The sequence below is a fragment of the Camelus ferus genome, chromosome 25 (assembly GCF_009834535.1).
Source record: "Camelus ferus isolate YT-003-E chromosome 25, BCGSAC_Cfer_1.0, whole genome shotgun sequence".
Classification (NCBI taxonomy): domain Eukaryota; kingdom Metazoa; phylum Chordata; class Mammalia; order Artiodactyla; family Camelidae; genus Camelus; species Camelus ferus.
The window spans coordinates 13,610,314-13,627,627 of record NC_045720.1 but is presented as its reverse complement, the minus strand read 5'-3'; the positions used below and the strand labels follow the sequence as shown (position 1 = coordinate 13,627,627).

Sequence of the window (17,314 nt, the reverse complement as noted above, 5' to 3'; positions counted from 1 at the left end):
AATTGATTCATGATATGTAACTTTTATAATGGAAAAGGGGAAAAAGCCTACTAATTTTATAAAGTTTACTTAAATCAGTGTTTCCAAAGAGGGTGATTTAGGGAAAAAAAAACTGTATAAGGAAAAGGGAATTAGGAACTAGGGTTTAAAAATGGGTTGATAAATAAGGTATAAAAACTAGAAGAAAAAGGAAGAGGATAAAGAAGTACGGTGATATAAAAAGTTCAAGAGTAGGCTTCCAGTTAAATGAGACAGACTGAACACATGGTTTTATCTGTGCATTCCTCATTAATTCTGCTAAAGTGCACAAAGCAAATAAAGCAAACAACAAAAAGATGACAATACTTGAGATATCCCAACAAAATTTTCCAAGTTAGAATGCAGATGACACCAGAGACCTGAGAAAGCTAAAAGCCTCAACTAAAGAAGCACCTAATAAGTAAGCTAATTTGCAAAACCTCTCTCACAATTTAGAGGCAATTCATCTCAAGGCAGAAGTGAAGGGTGTGGGTGAAGACAGGACAGAGTAAAACATTATTAAAGAACAATGAGACCATCCTGATCCCCTCTCCCTGCCCTGTGCAGGCAGCCTGCTTGGCTGGTTTACTTCCTGGTAGAGGACAAGATGAGCTGGTGCAGGAATTAAGTTTAAAACTCCATACTAAACTGGTGGAAACTCCTAATCCTTGCTCAGGTCCACTGCTGAAACGCTAGCAGCCAGGCTCATACAGAAGACTGGAGGACTCATCTCTGGGGAAAAAACACTCTTAAATATAGACTTTGAGAACTTCTGGTAAAAGAATCAGCCCCATCAATCACCCTAAGGTGAGGCCTAGAAGTTAGTCCCTACTAGTGAGCTTTAAAAAATATGCTTCACTTTTAAATATTAACAGAGAGCTAAAGATTACTAGAGACTTAAGAAAACCCTCTCATATTAAGAAGACCAAACAAAATCAGAGAAAAAAGGTAAGAAAGGCAGATTAATCCGGAAGGTCCAATATTAAACTGACATGCATTGAGGGACAAAAAGAAGAGTGAAAATACTACAAAAGAAGTAATATTAAAAAACCTTCCTAGAAATCAGAGCCATGTTTCCAGGTCAGGAAGGTATAGTGCAATGAAGGAGGAAGGGGAAAAAGACACAATAGCGTTTGGTTACATGACATTCTCAAAAACAAAATAAATAAAATAATCTCCCATGCGGCCTTTTTCTCAGGATATTCCTACAATATACTCTATTAAAACACAGCTATAAACCAAAAATGTCCTAGTTGAATCTAGGGAGCTGGGAACCCAGCACTGAGAGAAACACAAAGGAAATCCCATGATGAAGGTAGTGGGAAGTCCCAAGACTTAGCTGTGCTACAAGACTAAAGCAACCAGTCCAGATGGAAGCAAGAGAAAGGAGGCTCCAGGAAGATGTGGCTAGAGAAGTAAGGAGGAGCCAGTAGATTATTTGATATGTTTAACTGTACTGCCAAGAATTTTACAGCTCTAGTAAAAACTTTGTGGATGAAGTGATAAGTACATATAAAACTAATTATAAAACAAACAAAAAGCAAAACAAACAAACAAAAAACCCAAGCAAATATTAAAGTTGGTGGGGAGAGGAGGGATATAAAAGAGGAAATGTAGGCATAATATATTATACATGGCTCAACTGTAAGAAACATTTATATAGTCATAAAGCAAATATTGAAAATTGATCCAAAATTTTTATATATGTATAATAAACTACTAGAAGTATTGAGGAAGAGGGGAAAAATGTATGTACATGGAGGAAAAAGCCAAAGAGTCACTGTTCATAGTTAAGTCTACAGATTATGTCTAAAATAGAAAAATTAAAAATTATAGTATAAACTTATTATTGAGACATGTACAGGTAAATAGCAGCTATAGGAGTTGAAAGTAATTGACTCTGGGAAATGAGAATTGAAATGGAGGAGGATAGAGAACAGACCACTACTATTTTTTTATGTAAAACTTACAGTATTATTTGACATTTGAAATTATGAACATATATTACTTTGACACAAACTTAAAACTAAATTACAAAAAGGAAAGAAAAAAAGTAAGGTGTATGTATGGGAGGAATTTTACTAAATGTAGGAAGAGCCATGGAGAATGATTTTTTTTCATGGAGAATCTATTTTGAAACCTTTTTAAAAATATTAAACATTAAGAAAGTAAAAATATTCAAAGCATCCAGGACCTTGCAAGTATAACAAGTATAACAAATTACTGTAGAACTGAAAAATTTCAACAGAGAATCATGATCTTTCTAGACACAGCACAGCACAGATTTTGGCTAAAATTAAATGTATAATTAAATTACCTAGGAGGCTGAATTTTGAATTTTTCAAAGACTTCTGGATAAAGTAATGGAAACACCACCATCTCTTTTAGAGCTGCAATATGATTAGACAAGCCACCAACACTATCAAATCGTACCTGGTAATGGAAGGGAAACATTGACATTTTTAGATTTGGAGTCAAAATTAAAATCTCACTCCATTCCCAAAATATACCCAAGCCACACACAGTCAACTGAGTAACAGTATCTTAATTGTAGTTCGAAGATTAAAAAAAAGAAAGAATTACCTCCCACCCCCTACACACACAAAATAAATAAATAAATAATTTTTTTTAAAAGTCAATAAAGATTGATTTTAAAAAATTGGTTTCTTTTAAAATTTTTCACTAAAACAAAAAACAATATTACAGTTCAAGAATACATCCCAAGACGGTACCCACTGAAGAATCTAGTTGCATTGGATCAACATCAGCAAGGCTTGCTCCAATTTTTATTCGATCTTTATAAATTCCTTTTAATTCATCTTTCCGAAAATTCAGTGGGAGGCACCTATTTTAGAAGGTTAAAAAAAAAACACTCATCAACTCACTTTCCTTCCCCAAATTCCATGTTAGAATATAAGTATTTTAGAATAAAAAAATTCCAATTGGAGCAATCATGAGATTATGTATTTTAAATTCCTCATTTTCTTTAGAAGTTGAGAATTTAAATATTAGGAATATTTATATTTGAAGCTTTACTGTTAAAGATATACAATCAAATGAAAATACCAGTTTTCAAGATACCACAGCACCATAAAGTAACTCAAATAGTTGAGAATTCAGACAGTATCAATATATATTATAATGATCACGTCTAACTTAGAGTGTTTACCATTTGCTGAACACTGTTTTAGTTTAGGTGCTTTGCATGTATAAATTCATTAAATCCTCACAATATTCTTATGAAGTAGATATTATTTCCCCTATTTTAAAAGAAAATTGAGGCACAGAAAGGTTAACTCAAATGCCCAAGGTCACACAACTAATAAGTAGCAGATCTAGGAATCAACCCCAAGCACAGCATGTCTTTAGACCTGCAACAACTCTGCTAATCTACCTCTTGGCAAAATATCCATAGTCCACCAGCATTTGGATCCATGTCAATCCTCTCATGCAAGAATGATTCACTACTTTCTTAATTACTTTCAAAAACCTGCTTGTTTTATAGACAGAAGAATGAAAATGCCTATGTTAAAGGTTAAGATACTTGTTCCAGAATGTCTAAGCAAAGGATGCCTGCTGCAACTGAACACAAGTAAAAGAGCACCATTCTCACCCCAAGTGACAATATTCACTAGTCTCAAACTCCACAAGGAATTTATACTGCGAAATCCAAGACAGAAAAGTTTTTAATTGTAGCTTTTAAAAAGGTATTTCTTCACTAAGTCTTAATAGAAAAATAACTGCATAATATACAATCTACAGAATTAGATGAACATTTATATGAAATGAAGGCAAAGAAAAATCCAAGTCATCTAAGTACACAGCTTTTGAATGATCTAACTCATTGCTGTCCAATAGAAATGAAATGCAAGCCAAAATGTAATTTAAATTTTTCTATTAGCCACACTAAACAAAGAAAAATTAATTTTAATATATTTTACATATCCCAATTTATCCAAATACTATTTCAATATGCAAAATCAGTGTTTTAAAAATTGAGGTATTTTACATTATCTTTTTTGTACTAAGTTTTTGAAATCCAAGGGTGTATTTTTTACAAAAACTGACAGTGAATCTCAACTCATACTAGCTACATTTCAAGTGTCAACAGCCACAGGAGACTAATGGCCACCATAATGAATGGGGCAGAGCTAACATGGTAAAAGCCTAGAGCTTAGGATACAAAGAATGATTGGTTTGCATGTCCCTTCAATTATTAGTTTCCAATGGCTTCATCAAGCATTGTTTTCTACCCTAAGAATATATTATTACAATCCAAGCACTGTATTTTTTTAAAAAATTGAAGTATGGCTGATTTACAATGTTGTGCTAGTTTTAGGTATAAAGCAAAGTGATTCAGTTATACATTTATACACATATATTTTTTCAGATTTGTTTCCATTATAGATTATTACAAGATATTGAGATGTAGTTCCCAGTGCCCTACAGAAGGTTTTTGTTTGTTTTATATATAGTAGTGTGTATCTATTAATCTCTGACTCCTAATTTATCTCTCCCCTTGCTTTCCCCTTTATTAACCTTGTTTTCTATGTCTTGTGAATATGTTTCTGCTTTGTAAATAAGTTCACTTAAATCATTTTTTCAGATTCCATATGTAAGTGATATCATGTGATATTTGTCTTTCACTAAGTATGATATGTCTTTCACTTAATATGATAATCTCTAGGTCCACTCGTGCTGCTGCAAATGGCATTATTTCATCCTTTTTTATGGCTAATGGTCCACTGTGTATATACATATATCACATGTTCTTAATCCATTCATCTGTCGATGGATACTTAGGTTTGCTTCGATGTCTTAGCTGTTGTAAATAGTACTGCTATGAACACTGGGGTACATGTATCTTTCCAAATTAGAGATTTTGTCTTTTCCAGATACGTGCCCAGAAGTGGGATTGCTGGATCATATGGTAGCTCTATTTTTAGCTTTCTAAGGAGCCTCCATACTGTTCTCCAAAGTGGCTGCACCAATTTACATCCCCACCAACAGTGTAGGAGGGTACCCTTTTTTCCACACCCTCTTTAGCATTTATTATTTGTAGGCTTTTTGATGTTGGCCATTCTGACTGGTGTGAGATGGTAACTAATTCTAGTTTTGATTTGCATTTCTCTAATAATTAGCAATGTTGAGCATCTTTTTATGTGCCTGCTGGTCATCTGTATGTCTTCTTTGGAGAAATGTCTATTCAAATCTTCTACCTATTTTTTGATTCAGTTGTTTGCTTTCTGACATTGAGTTGTATAAGCTGTTTGTCTATTTTGGAAATTAAGCCTCTGTCAGTTACATCATTTGCCAGTATTTTCTCCCATTCTGTAGGCTGTCTTTTCAGTTTTATGGTTTCCTTTGTTGTGCAAAAGCTTGTAAGTTTGATTAGGTCCCGTTTGTTTATTTTTCCTTTTATTTCTTTTGTCTTGGGAGACTGACTTAAGAAAACATGCTACGATTTATGCCAGAGAATGTTTTGCCTATGTTCTCTTCTAGGAGTTTTATGGTGTCATGTCTTATATTTAAGTTTTTAAGCCATTTTGAGTTTATTTTTTGTGTATGGTATGAGGGAGTGTTTGAGGGAGTGTTCTAACTTCATAGATTTATACCAAGCACTTCATTATTCATCTACCCACCCACATCTGTAAAATGGGACTAACCCTTGCCCTGTCTGCTTTACATAATTATCATGAAAATCAAAACAGCAGATTCAGTATACGTGAATTGATACTATAAGGAGTTATGAAATGAGTTAACTTTCAATTTTCCTTAAGAGCTCTACAATAAGAGTGTATTATTATAAACAGAAAAAAATTAATTTGAAATAAAAATAGTCATTTCCTTAAGTTAGTGTTTACCAGGCAGCAATTTTGGTTTTACAAGAACATATATATGATAACTTGTTATTAGTCTGAACTGTAAATATTTCACACAAGATGGTATTCTGGTTTATATATTAACCTGTTGAGTAATTTTTTAATTTAGTCAAGCTTTATCTATTCCCAAATTATTCATCCTTCTTTCCACTTAAAAAAAGAGTTGACAGTTTAAAAGTAATCAATATGCACTTGCCTGTTGATAGCTCTATTACGGCTCCTTTTTCTACGCCTCTCAAAGTGTTGTTCATCTTCAGAAGAGGAAGATGATGTTGAGTCACTACTGTGGATTGCATGCCTTCGCCTAAAGAGGAAAACTGAAATCATGATGGAGGAAGGCAGGAGAAAAAAGGCGTAAGATATAAACATCAGAAATACCTCATGATCCAAAAAGGTTTATTATAAAATTAATATATTTGCTGAATCAATAAAGTAAGCTTTGTTGGTTCAATCTTTTGAAGGGAATAAAAGACTTGGATAACTAAGAGGAAAGGAAAAAAAGATAGGCGGCTGTGGTTGAGCTCACCATCAAATGTTCATTAAGACAAAACCAGGCAGAGTGACTTAGTATAAAGTCTCTTAATATAAATCAGTTATACTCAAAGAGAAAGGTGGGATGAAAAGGGTATTAGATATTAGAATCTTTGGGACTGTAATTTTAGAAAGCATTTTCAATATTATACTACATATAATTTCACATTTAGAAGGGAATCACCTATTCTGAAATGTCAAAAAGCCTTAAAAGGAGGACAATTTTTATGTAAACCAAAGGGAACCAAGAAGGGTTAAAAAAAAATGCTAAGAAATAGTGAGAAATAAGATGACCTTTTATCTATATTATATCCTCAACTCTAAATTCACAACCATTATTTGACAGTTGTGTAAGTGTGGGTAAGTTTCCTAATCCATATAAAGTCTCAATTTTTCTCTCACACAAAAAATAAAAAGATAAAAAAAATCAAATTGTGTTCGCAGCCACTGCTGCGCTACCGCCCCTCTCCAACGTCAGGGCCGCCTCTAGCTTGTCGAGTTCCAGCCTAAGGAAAAGAGGGTGTAAGTAAGGAAGGTCTCTATACCATTGCTCATACAAAGCCGACTGCCCACAAATCGACTGGTGATAAAGCACCTAGGAAGCAACTGGCTACAAAAGCTACATGCAAAGAGTGCGCCCTCTACTGGAGGGGTGAAGAAACTTCATCATTACAGGCCTGGTACCGTGGTACTCCGTGAAATTAAACGTCATTAGTCCACTGAACTTCTGATTCGCAAACTTCCCTACCAGCGTCTGGTGCGGGAAATTACTCAGGACTTCAAAACAGATCTGCGCTTCCAGAGTGGAGCTATCGGTGCTTTGCAGGAAGCAAGTGAGGCCTGTCTGGTTGGACTTTTTGAAGACACCAACCTGTGTGCTATCCATTCCAAACGTGTAACAATTTTGCAAAAAGACATTCAGCTAGCACGCTGCATACGCGGAGAACGTGCTTAAGAATCCACTATGATAGGAAACATTTCATTCTTAAAAACAAAAACAAAAACAAAAACTCTTCTTCCTGTTATTGGTAGTTCTGAACGTTAGATATTTTTTTCCCATGGTGCCAGAAGGTACCTAAATATATGATTACAAGTGGCAAAATAGGGGACAGAAATCGGGTATTGGCAGTTTTTCCATTTTAATTTGCACGTGAATTTTTAATATAAATGCGGGGACATAAAGCATTAATGCAAGTCAAAATGTTTCAGTGAACAGGTTTCAGCAGTTCAACTTAATAACAAATAAACCTGTTGAATTTTTCTGGACAATGACAGCATTTGGATTTTTTGAAAACCAGTAAATTTCTTATTGATGGCAACTAAATGGTGTTTGTAGCATTTTTATCATACAGTAGATTCCATCCATTCACTATACTTTTCTAACTGAGTTGTTCTACATGCAGGTACATGTTTTTAATGTTGTCTGTCTTCTGTGCTGCTCCTGTAAGTTTGCTACTAAAACACATTAAACTAAAAAAAAAAATCTTAGGCTTATTGACAGTATTAAAAAAGATGCTGAGTGCTGCAGATATTCACAAAAATTTTAAATCACTTCCACCTTTGCAGAATTGCAAAAGACACATAGGATAAAAACAAAGAATCTGGCTGGGAAAACCTTTAATCATTCTATTGGCTCAGGGTCTAGAGCATTTCCTAAGTCAGAGTATAATCATGGTTAAGTAGATATTTCCAAAAATATAATATATCCACAATCTATTATCTGCATAATTTAGGTCTAGAATCTTATACCTAAAAAATTCTGAAAACAAATGTTTCCATTATTCACTTAGCAGTAAAACATGATTTGAAATGTCATAAAGGTAATTCATAATCTTTATTTGTCACACTTAACTCTGACTACTCATACTGTTTTGCTAGAAAATTAATACATTTGACTATGCAGTGCTGGCTCAAACACGCCTACAAATGTTAATGTTGCACATTGCATATGTTGTATGTTACCTTCATAAGTACCCCTCACTCGAAAATCTGAAATCTGAAACATAAATGGCCCCAAGGGTTTTGGATAAGGGATTGTGGAAAGACAGACATAAGTGAGAAAATAATCCACCATCCACCCACTCAGACACACCCAAGACCGTTTTTGTGATCAGCCTGAAACTAAAATCTAGTACAAGTCTCTAATTTTATATGAAAAACTTATTTAGTATTATCATTAATATTACAAAGAGACTATAGTTACTTATTATACATAACTGTATGTGACTTCAGTATATACTCACATAATTAAGACCAACTCAACAATAAAAAGGACTAACAATAAATGTTTCTTGTACCAGGTGGTAGACATATTATTTAATTTAATTTAATTAAAACTTTGGATAAGTACATACTAGTAGGTTCATTTCACAGTCAGGGCCACTGTGGCTCACTATTTAAATAACTTGCTCAAAGTTTCAGAATTAGTCAATGATAGTGTCAGAATTAAAACCTCTTGTCTATTTCAAAACAAAAAACAAAAAAAATCCACATTCAGTACACTACCATACAGATGATTTCCAGTTGTTTATTTTATAAACCAATAAAGTTATAAGTAAACAATAAAACCTTGCTGACTGACATAAAGTTTCCCAAGTTTAATCTGCAAGTAGGGATTATTTTTAAACATTAAAATATAGTTACTGTATCAAACACATAGCACTTAAAATGTGCCAGGTACTATTTTAAATATTTAACATGTATTAACTCATCTAATTCTCACAGTACTTTGAGATACGTGCTATTGTCTCCATTACACAGATCAAAAAACTGAAGCATAGAGAGGTTAAGTAACTTGCAAAAAGGTCACTAGTAAGTAGCTGAGCTGAGCTCACAACCTAGGCAGTCCTAGTTCTTCACAGTTACTCTGTAGAAAAGCCAGTGTTTCACTTTAAAAAAGATTCTAGACACATATACCCACACTCACTGATCTTTTCTTTCATTTCACCGAGAGCTTTTAAAAAAATGTAGCACGGAAAAGCACTGGACCAGCACTGTGGACCTAACCAGAGTGTCTAGAGTTGCCAGTTCTAGTTAATTGAAAACTCGTAAGATGTACTTGGGATATTAGTGAAGCAACTGTGCCATTTATGTTACCTGCTTGCTCAAAGGGGGCTAGGCTGATGCCAGAAACTGCAGACTGAAGCTAAAAAAAAAAGCTTAGATGACTAGAGGTTAGCAATCGTAAGGAAGAAAGGGGTAAAGCTCAGTGGTAGAACACATTCTTAGCATGCACAAGGTCCTGGGGTTCAATCCTCAGTACCTCAATTAAAAAAAATAATAAGGAAGAAAGAAAATCCTGCTTAAAGGCAGCATTCCTGAAGCTCTGCTATGTATGTATGCCAAAAGACCCTTGGAAGATCCTGCACTGTGGCTGAAAATTCACTAAGAACAATGTTCAGACAATTCTTTGGATGTACGCTTTGTTTCCATGCCTAAGTAGAATATGAACTATACACAGAAGCTGGTTTCTTCAAGAAAAGTTAAAAAGGCCATGCTAAATGACTACCATTAAAGTTTTTAGAAGGAATGAGATGTTCACATCAACTTGGCAAGAAAACTTAAGAAAAAAAAAGTTTTAAAGGCTACATTCAAAAGGTCAGGTAATAACAAGTGTTAGTAAAAATGTAAAGAAATGGGATTCTAGTACATTGCTTGTGGGAATGTAAAATGGAGCAGCCATTTTGGAAAACATTCTGGCATCTCCCCAAAACATGAAATATAGTTAGTAACTGATTCAGCAATTTCACTTCTAGGTCTATACCTAAGAGAAATGAAAACATCTGACCACACAGAAAGCTGTATACAAATGTTCAAAATAGCATGCACAACAGCAAAAAAGTAGAAGCAACCCAAATGCCATCAACTGATAAAGGGATAAACAAAAGAGGGATAAACAAATACAGTGTATTTATACAATGGAATCTTATTTGGCAATAAAAAGGAATGAAGTACTGATACATCCTACAATGTGGATGAACCTTGAAAATGTTATACCCAGTGAAAGAAGCCAGGCACAAAAAATTCCACTTATATGAAATATCCAACAAAATCCATAGAGACATAAAGCAGATCAGTAGTAGCTTAAGGCTGGAGGGATTGGAGAGTGATAACTAAAGAGTACAGGGTTTCTTTTGGAGGCAAGAAAAGTGTTCTAAAATTGACTGAGGTGATAGCTGTACCACTCAGTGAATATAATAAAAAGCCACCAACTGTACACTTTAAATGGGTGAACTATAGGGTATGTGAATTATAACACAATAAAATTGTTTATCAAAAGAAAAGTTTAAAGGGAGTTATCAAAACCAATACCAAGGTTATTAAGTCAAATAATGTGACTCAGCATACAGCTTAAATCTCTTGGTTCATATGTTAAGTGTATCAGAATCCTCTGCTGTCTATGAGATCCAAGGGCAGGAATTCTGGCTTAGTCATTATTTATTTATTTTTTTATTGAAGTACAGTTGATTTACAGTATTGTGTTAGTTTCAGGTATACAGCAAACTGATTCATTTTTTTTCAGATTATTTTCCATTACAGATTATTACAAAATATTATAGCTCCCCATGCTATACAGCAAATCCCTGTTGCTTATCTATTTTATATATAATAGTATGTAACTGTTAATCCCATACTCCTAATTTATCCCCCCACCCCTCCCTGCACCATGTCCTAGTCATTTTTATATTTATAGTGCTTGGCACATGGTCGTACTCAAACATTTGTCAAACAATTGGAGGGGAAAAAAATCCTGTACCCTAGGAGCTATGCAGTATCGTGAGACACTATTCATAGAGAAAGGGTCGATCCTGTGAACTAAATATGGGAACTCAAGCATCAAAGTGGCAAAAAAGAAATCCTACCTGCTGCAGGATACCTTGTTGGTGGTGACTACAGAGGCAGTAAATCAACAAGCATGTTACTTCCAGAAATATAAACACATTATATATGAGAGAAGGAATTAAATTTCAAAGCAACTGTTCAGTCTCCCACTTCTGCTAGATCAGAGAGGCCTGTCTTGTGAGTTAGGCAACCAAGACAGCTGCCCTAGACTTATGTTTGACGGGGACTCCGGGGAGCACGACACCTAACTCTCCTTTTCTGAAGATCGTTAAATTTCACTAACAAAATAGGGGTCTCTAACAACATCCTAAGGGGTCAGTGAAAAGCACAGACAGTATGGCCTCTTTCCACATGCAGTGTATCCTGGCCAGCCCTGACAGGTTGCCTTTGTGATCGCTATCCTTCTGGGCTCTCATGTGAAAATGGACGATGAAACAAGAAATCTACAATGTACATATCTTGACTTTGATACTCTGAAAATGAAATTGAGAGACCAAGGGACACAGGTAGTATTTCATATTCTAGGAAGAAAAGAGGAATTTGTCAGCACCTACAGAACTGTTACCTTCCACAGCTAAAACATATCAATCTGTTTCTAAAAGGAGGCTTCTAAGAACTGTCTGACTAGTTGAAATCTCATAGGACTTCAGTCTTACTTCTGAGCAGATTAATAATATTAGGAAAAAAGTACCATTTCCCAAACCGATGTCTTTTTTTCTGCCTTTTTAGTCTTCACCCTACAAGCTTCCTCATTCATGAACTACTATAATGCCACTACTACCCAGAAAGTTCTAATGCATCCAAAATCTTTTATTACTCAAGAGAATGAAGCCAGAATGAAGAAACAAGAATTACCTCTTTGGACTTAACTATGACCGAAAAGCAGTAAGTGTCAAATTACAGAAGGAAAAGAAACCCACAAATAATTTGAACAAAGAAAATTAATGTTTCCTACTATAAAAGAGAAACAAATTTGAAAAATAAATCTAAAAAAGGATGGTCAGAATCATGAGAAGTCTAGAAGTCACATAACTCAGAATGTTTGTCTTGGTAAGAAAATATGTTTGTGAGAGTATGTGAGGACAAGATTAATCTATACTCTAACTTAATGTGAAGATTAAATGAAACAGTGTACGTAAAATGCTTAACACCAAGACAGGAATACAGTCAACAATGAAACAAAGGTAGCTCTCTATTAATAAAGTGTGGAACAATGGAATAAACTACCTTACCGTGGTAGTTACTAATAATTCCTATTAGCGAAAACAAAAGCTTGTCAGTGGTAGTGGGGATTAAAGGCATAGCACTAACTCTCCCAAATATATGCAATTCTAGAATTCTATCCTTATACACCCAATCCTAAAACTCTAGAATCCTACCCTAACATAGCCACAATTAAGTTGTCACAAATCAATCACTCTTTCAGGACCAAACCTGTTCATTCGTTTACAGTAAGGACTTCTTGGTCCCGTAGAAGATAACCGATATCTTGGTCTTGCTGGAGAAGCCGGACCACTATAAAATATGTTGGGCTTTCTCTGATGACGAGGTTCTTAAAGAAAAAAAAAATTACATGTATATGACATATAAATATATATAGAGATAATTCTGCTCTTCATCTAAATACTTACAAAGGTGCTGTCTTCCATGAAAATACTAGTACATATCCACTACAGAATATTTTACTGTTCATGTTTTAAATCATTTATGTCTGCAGGGTTGCTGTTAAATATATATGTATAGCACAGACACCAACCAACCAAAACATACACTGGCCATAAACAACCATTATGATTGTATTGATGCATAACAGCTGATTATCAGCCTTGCATATACATGATCATAAGTATTAAGGTATGACTTTACTCAAGCAATCAAAAGCAGTCCTATTTATACAAATTTTACAAAATAAAGTACAAAGCTGTGTGAAATCTAAAGACAGACATGAAATTTCAAAAACAGTCCAATTATTTGCTTTGGTCAAGGTTAACATTTAACTTTCTTTAGAAGAAATAACTTCCTGCACACTTTAGATAAGTTAAGAAAGACAATAGCCATGAGTACTCTGCACAATGAAAACATGAAAAATAAGGATAACAGAGGAAGGGCAATAAAGATAAAGGTAATATAATTACATCTTCCCCTGGGAAAAAAATATATAGCACTTACTTTCCAATGGAGCCTGGTAGTAAACAGTAGCTTTTCTCTGTCTAAGATAATATCGTTTCTGATTATCTTCTTCTCCGTCCTCTTCATCTTCATCGTCATCATCTTCATCGTCATCATCTTCATCATCATCATCATCTTCATCTTCACCATCATCTTCATCTTCTTGGTCTTCACCCTCTTCAGATGATTCTACCATTAAGAAAGATTTACTTTCAGGATACTCCCCAAAATGTTAATAATTTTTAACATGGGGGATAGAAAGAGATCCTCCTTTTAAAATGTATTTACTTCTAGATTGTTCACAGAAAGAATCTGTAATTCTTTTGCAATATTAAATGAAGATGTTTAAAAATGAAGTAAAAAACTGTATAATTAAAAATGACAAGAAGAAAGAAAAAAGAAAGTTTTTAAAAGGCTTCTGTCAGTAAGTACCAAACTAAAGTTTATGGTATTTCTGCTAACTTCATGAATATAGTGGACTATATACTTAAGCTTCCACATTAATGTAATATGTTGAGAAATCCAAGTATCTCCTCACTTAGTTTTTGCCTTTTAAACTTAAGTTTGACATTCCATCCAGCCCTCTGGCTGTCACTGAGTTACATACAGCATAACTCAAATAATCTACTTATGATAATATAATAAATCACAGCAGTAATTCCTAAACAGAATAATAAAACTTAACTTTAATCACCTTTTAACTAAAATAGAGATATGTTGTCTGTAGGTGTATTAAACAAGCAAACCAGTTTCATTTGCTTTAGAACTGTTGATTTCAAATACTTTCCCAACAAAACATATTATCCTTTTATCTCACCTGCCCCATTTTTCTCTTAAACTATAACCAACCCTTTGATTTATCCAATTACTATAAATGTCACAGCTTCTAAATAAAAAGGCTACAATCTACTAAATAAAAAGTACTGAAATTCAAACCCAGAACACAGAACAAAAGAAAAGACTAACCCACACTGCCTTCTTGATTGTCAGTTGTCTCTTCATCAGTTCTTTGAATACCTTTTTGTTTTCCTCTTGTGTACATGTTAAGATTCCCCTAAAAATGTTTAAGTAAAATCCATTAACATTTAGTATATTTTTTAAAAAAATCCAGTCGAATCTTCCAATCTTGCTTAAAATATAGTTTCAGCTATAAACTCTTACAACTCCAGCAATAACTAGTGACTGATCAAACAAATGCTGAAGAAAATGATAAATAATTTAACCAAAAAATGGATAGGTACTATAGAAAAAAGGGTAAACTGGAGATTATTAAATTATCCCCTTAATGGAAGAATATATTTACTTCTTTTGTTTGATTAAACACTCCCAAGTCTTCAAGTTCTCTCATTCGTTGTCTACGCATTTTCTTCATATCATCCATTTTTTGAAGTACAGCTTCAGCAGTGCTTAAAAAAATTGATATGAATATAAGCTAAAATTGTAAAAGAGTAGTACATTTTAAAAAACTTAATTTTTCTTCCACTGCATTCTTCGAGTGCTGGGATTTTAAATATCGCTACAAAAAGTACTTTCACTTTTATAAAAATATTTTAAAATATTCTTTTCAAGAATTTAAATACTCATAATGATAACTCTCCTTTACAATTTACATAAGCTGAATGCGTTAGATATTTATGCTAGTCAAAATCTAGTCCCCAACAAAATTTTGCCAGGTCAGTCATCTTGATCTAAATAATTTTTACTTACTTTGTTATAAGTTTGTCAAATAGCACAGACTGGTTCACACTACCATAACGACTTCTAATCCTACAACTTCGGCGAACTTCAACATCACCATTCTCTTCATGCAAGTGTTCTGTATTTTGAACAATGTTTCTAGTCCTCAATGACCGAGTAACTGGAATCACTTTGTCTTCATAGATGTATATATAAAAGCAAATGGAAAGATTTGAAATAACAGAACTTATAAATGTATTCTAAAATGAACAACTGAACAGCTACACTTTCATATAACAAAATTATAGTATCTTAAACTTAATCCTTAAAAATATTAGGGAGGAAAAAAAGTTACAACATATACCTACCATACAATCCAGCCATATCATTCTCAAGAGAAAAGGAAAGATATATATAATACAAAGACTTGCGCACAAATGTTCAAAGTAGTTGGTGACAGCCTCAAAATGGAAACAACCCAAAAGTCCATCAAAAGATGAATAAACAAATTGTGGGAAACAACCTAAGGATCTGTCAATAGATGATGGGTAAAGACAACGTGGAATATACACACAATAGAATATTATTCAGCCATAAGAAAGGACATCCTACCATTTCCAATATGATGACTGGAAATTGAGGGCATTATGCTAAGTGAAATACAAGTCAGAGAAAGACAAATACTGAACGATATTACCTATATGTGGAATCTAGCAAAATTGAACTCATTCTGAGACTAGAATGATGGTTACAAAAGACTGGGTGGTGGGGTGAGAGAAAAGGGCAGATTGTTGGTCAAAAAGTACAAATTTCCAGCCATATGATAAGCAAGTCATAAAGCTCTAATATGCAGCGTAACAATTATAGTTGATAATACTGTATTGTATACTTGAAAGTTGCTAAGAAAGCGATTTCTTAAATATTCTCAGCACAAAAAAGAAATGGTAATTATGTGACAGGATGCAGGTGTTAGCTAAAGCTATGGTAGTAATCATTCTGCAATATATACATATATATAAGTATCAAATCAACATTTGTTGTACCCCTTAAATTAACACAATATTACATGTTAATTATATCACAATAAGACTGAGGGAAGAAAAAGACTGAATTGTCCTATATCCATATAACGGACTACTACTCAGCAATAAAAACCAACAACGTGGATAATACTCAAAGTAATTATGTAGAGTAAAAGAACTCAGACAAAAAAGAATGCAAACTATGTAATTCCACTGATACAAAATTCTAGAAAATACAAACTAATCTATAGTGACAAAAAGTAGATTGCTGATGGCTGCTCAGGAATCTTGGGGCATGGAGAGTATGGAGAGGAGCCAGGGGAGCCAGGAGGGATTATAAAGGGGCCTGAGGAAATCTGAGAGGTGACAGTTATCTTCATTATCTTATTGTGGTTTCACGGCACACACTTATGTCAAAACCAAACAAACTATACACTTTAAATATGGAGAGTTTATTACATGTACCTCAATATACCTGTAAAAAAAATGAATTACATGTTTAAATGCCTTAACATTACTTACCTTCTTTGCACTCGTCTTTTTTTTTATCAGCCTGCTGTCTGGCCAACTGCCTATATGAAAAAAATACATTAAATAATTCAAAATAGTTGACATAATTTTAAATCCTATATCTCATAGCACTACAAACTAGGACAAAAGCTAAATGAGCTTGGAGGGTAAATACCTATAGATACCAAAAAACCTAAAAGGAAAAAAATTAGCTTGAGAATATCTATGCTTATATAAATGATGGCTAAACAAAGGCTGAGAACTCTGCTGTGAAATTTAACGATATATGGTCATCCCTCAGTATCAGTAGGAGACTGGTTCCAGAATCCCTGGAACCCCCACTCCATGAATACCAAAATCTGAAGGTGCTCAAGTCTCATATAAAAGGGTGTCTTATTTGCATATAACCTATGCCCATCCTTGGTATACTTATAAATTCTCTCTAGGTTACTTTTAATACCTAATGCAATGTAAATGCTATATAAATAGTTGTCAGCTAGTGGTAAATTCAAGTTTTGCTTTTTGGAACTTTCTGGAATTTTTTTTGGTGGGGTATTTTTGATCCATGGTTGGTTGAATCTGTGGATACAAAACCCACAGATACAGAGGGCTAACCATATGCATTAACTCTTAGCTAAACAGAATTAATCAAATCAAAGTATC

At 33.8% G+C, this 17,314-nt stretch overlaps 1 protein-coding gene and 1 pseudogene across 1 annotated transcript in view; one reads left to right on the top strand and one right to left on the bottom strand.

Moving 5' to 3' along the window:
* ATAD2 (ATPase family AAA domain containing 2) overlaps positions 1–17,314 on the bottom strand; it is a 58,388-nt gene that overhangs the window by 27,751 nt on the left and 13,323 nt on the right. Inside the window, exons 3-11 of the mRNA XM_032467718.1 lie at positions 16,664–16,713; positions 15,150–15,315; positions 14,746–14,848; positions 14,409–14,496; positions 13,443–13,631; positions 12,708–12,825; positions 6,097–6,204; positions 2,755–2,863; positions 2,336–2,451 (exon numbers count right to left, since the gene is read on the bottom strand). Coding sequence (XP_032323609.1) covers positions 2,336–2,451; positions 2,755–2,863; positions 6,097–6,204; positions 12,708–12,825; positions 13,443–13,631; positions 14,409–14,496; positions 14,746–14,848; positions 15,150–15,315; positions 16,664–16,713 — 1,047 coding nt within the window. The remainder of the gene's footprint in view (positions 1–2,335; positions 2,452–2,754; positions 2,864–6,096; positions 6,205–12,707; positions 12,826–13,442; positions 13,632–14,408; positions 14,497–14,745; positions 14,849–15,149; positions 15,316–16,663; positions 16,714–17,314) is intronic.
* Positions 6,229–8,402, top strand: LOC102523387 (annotated as a pseudogene).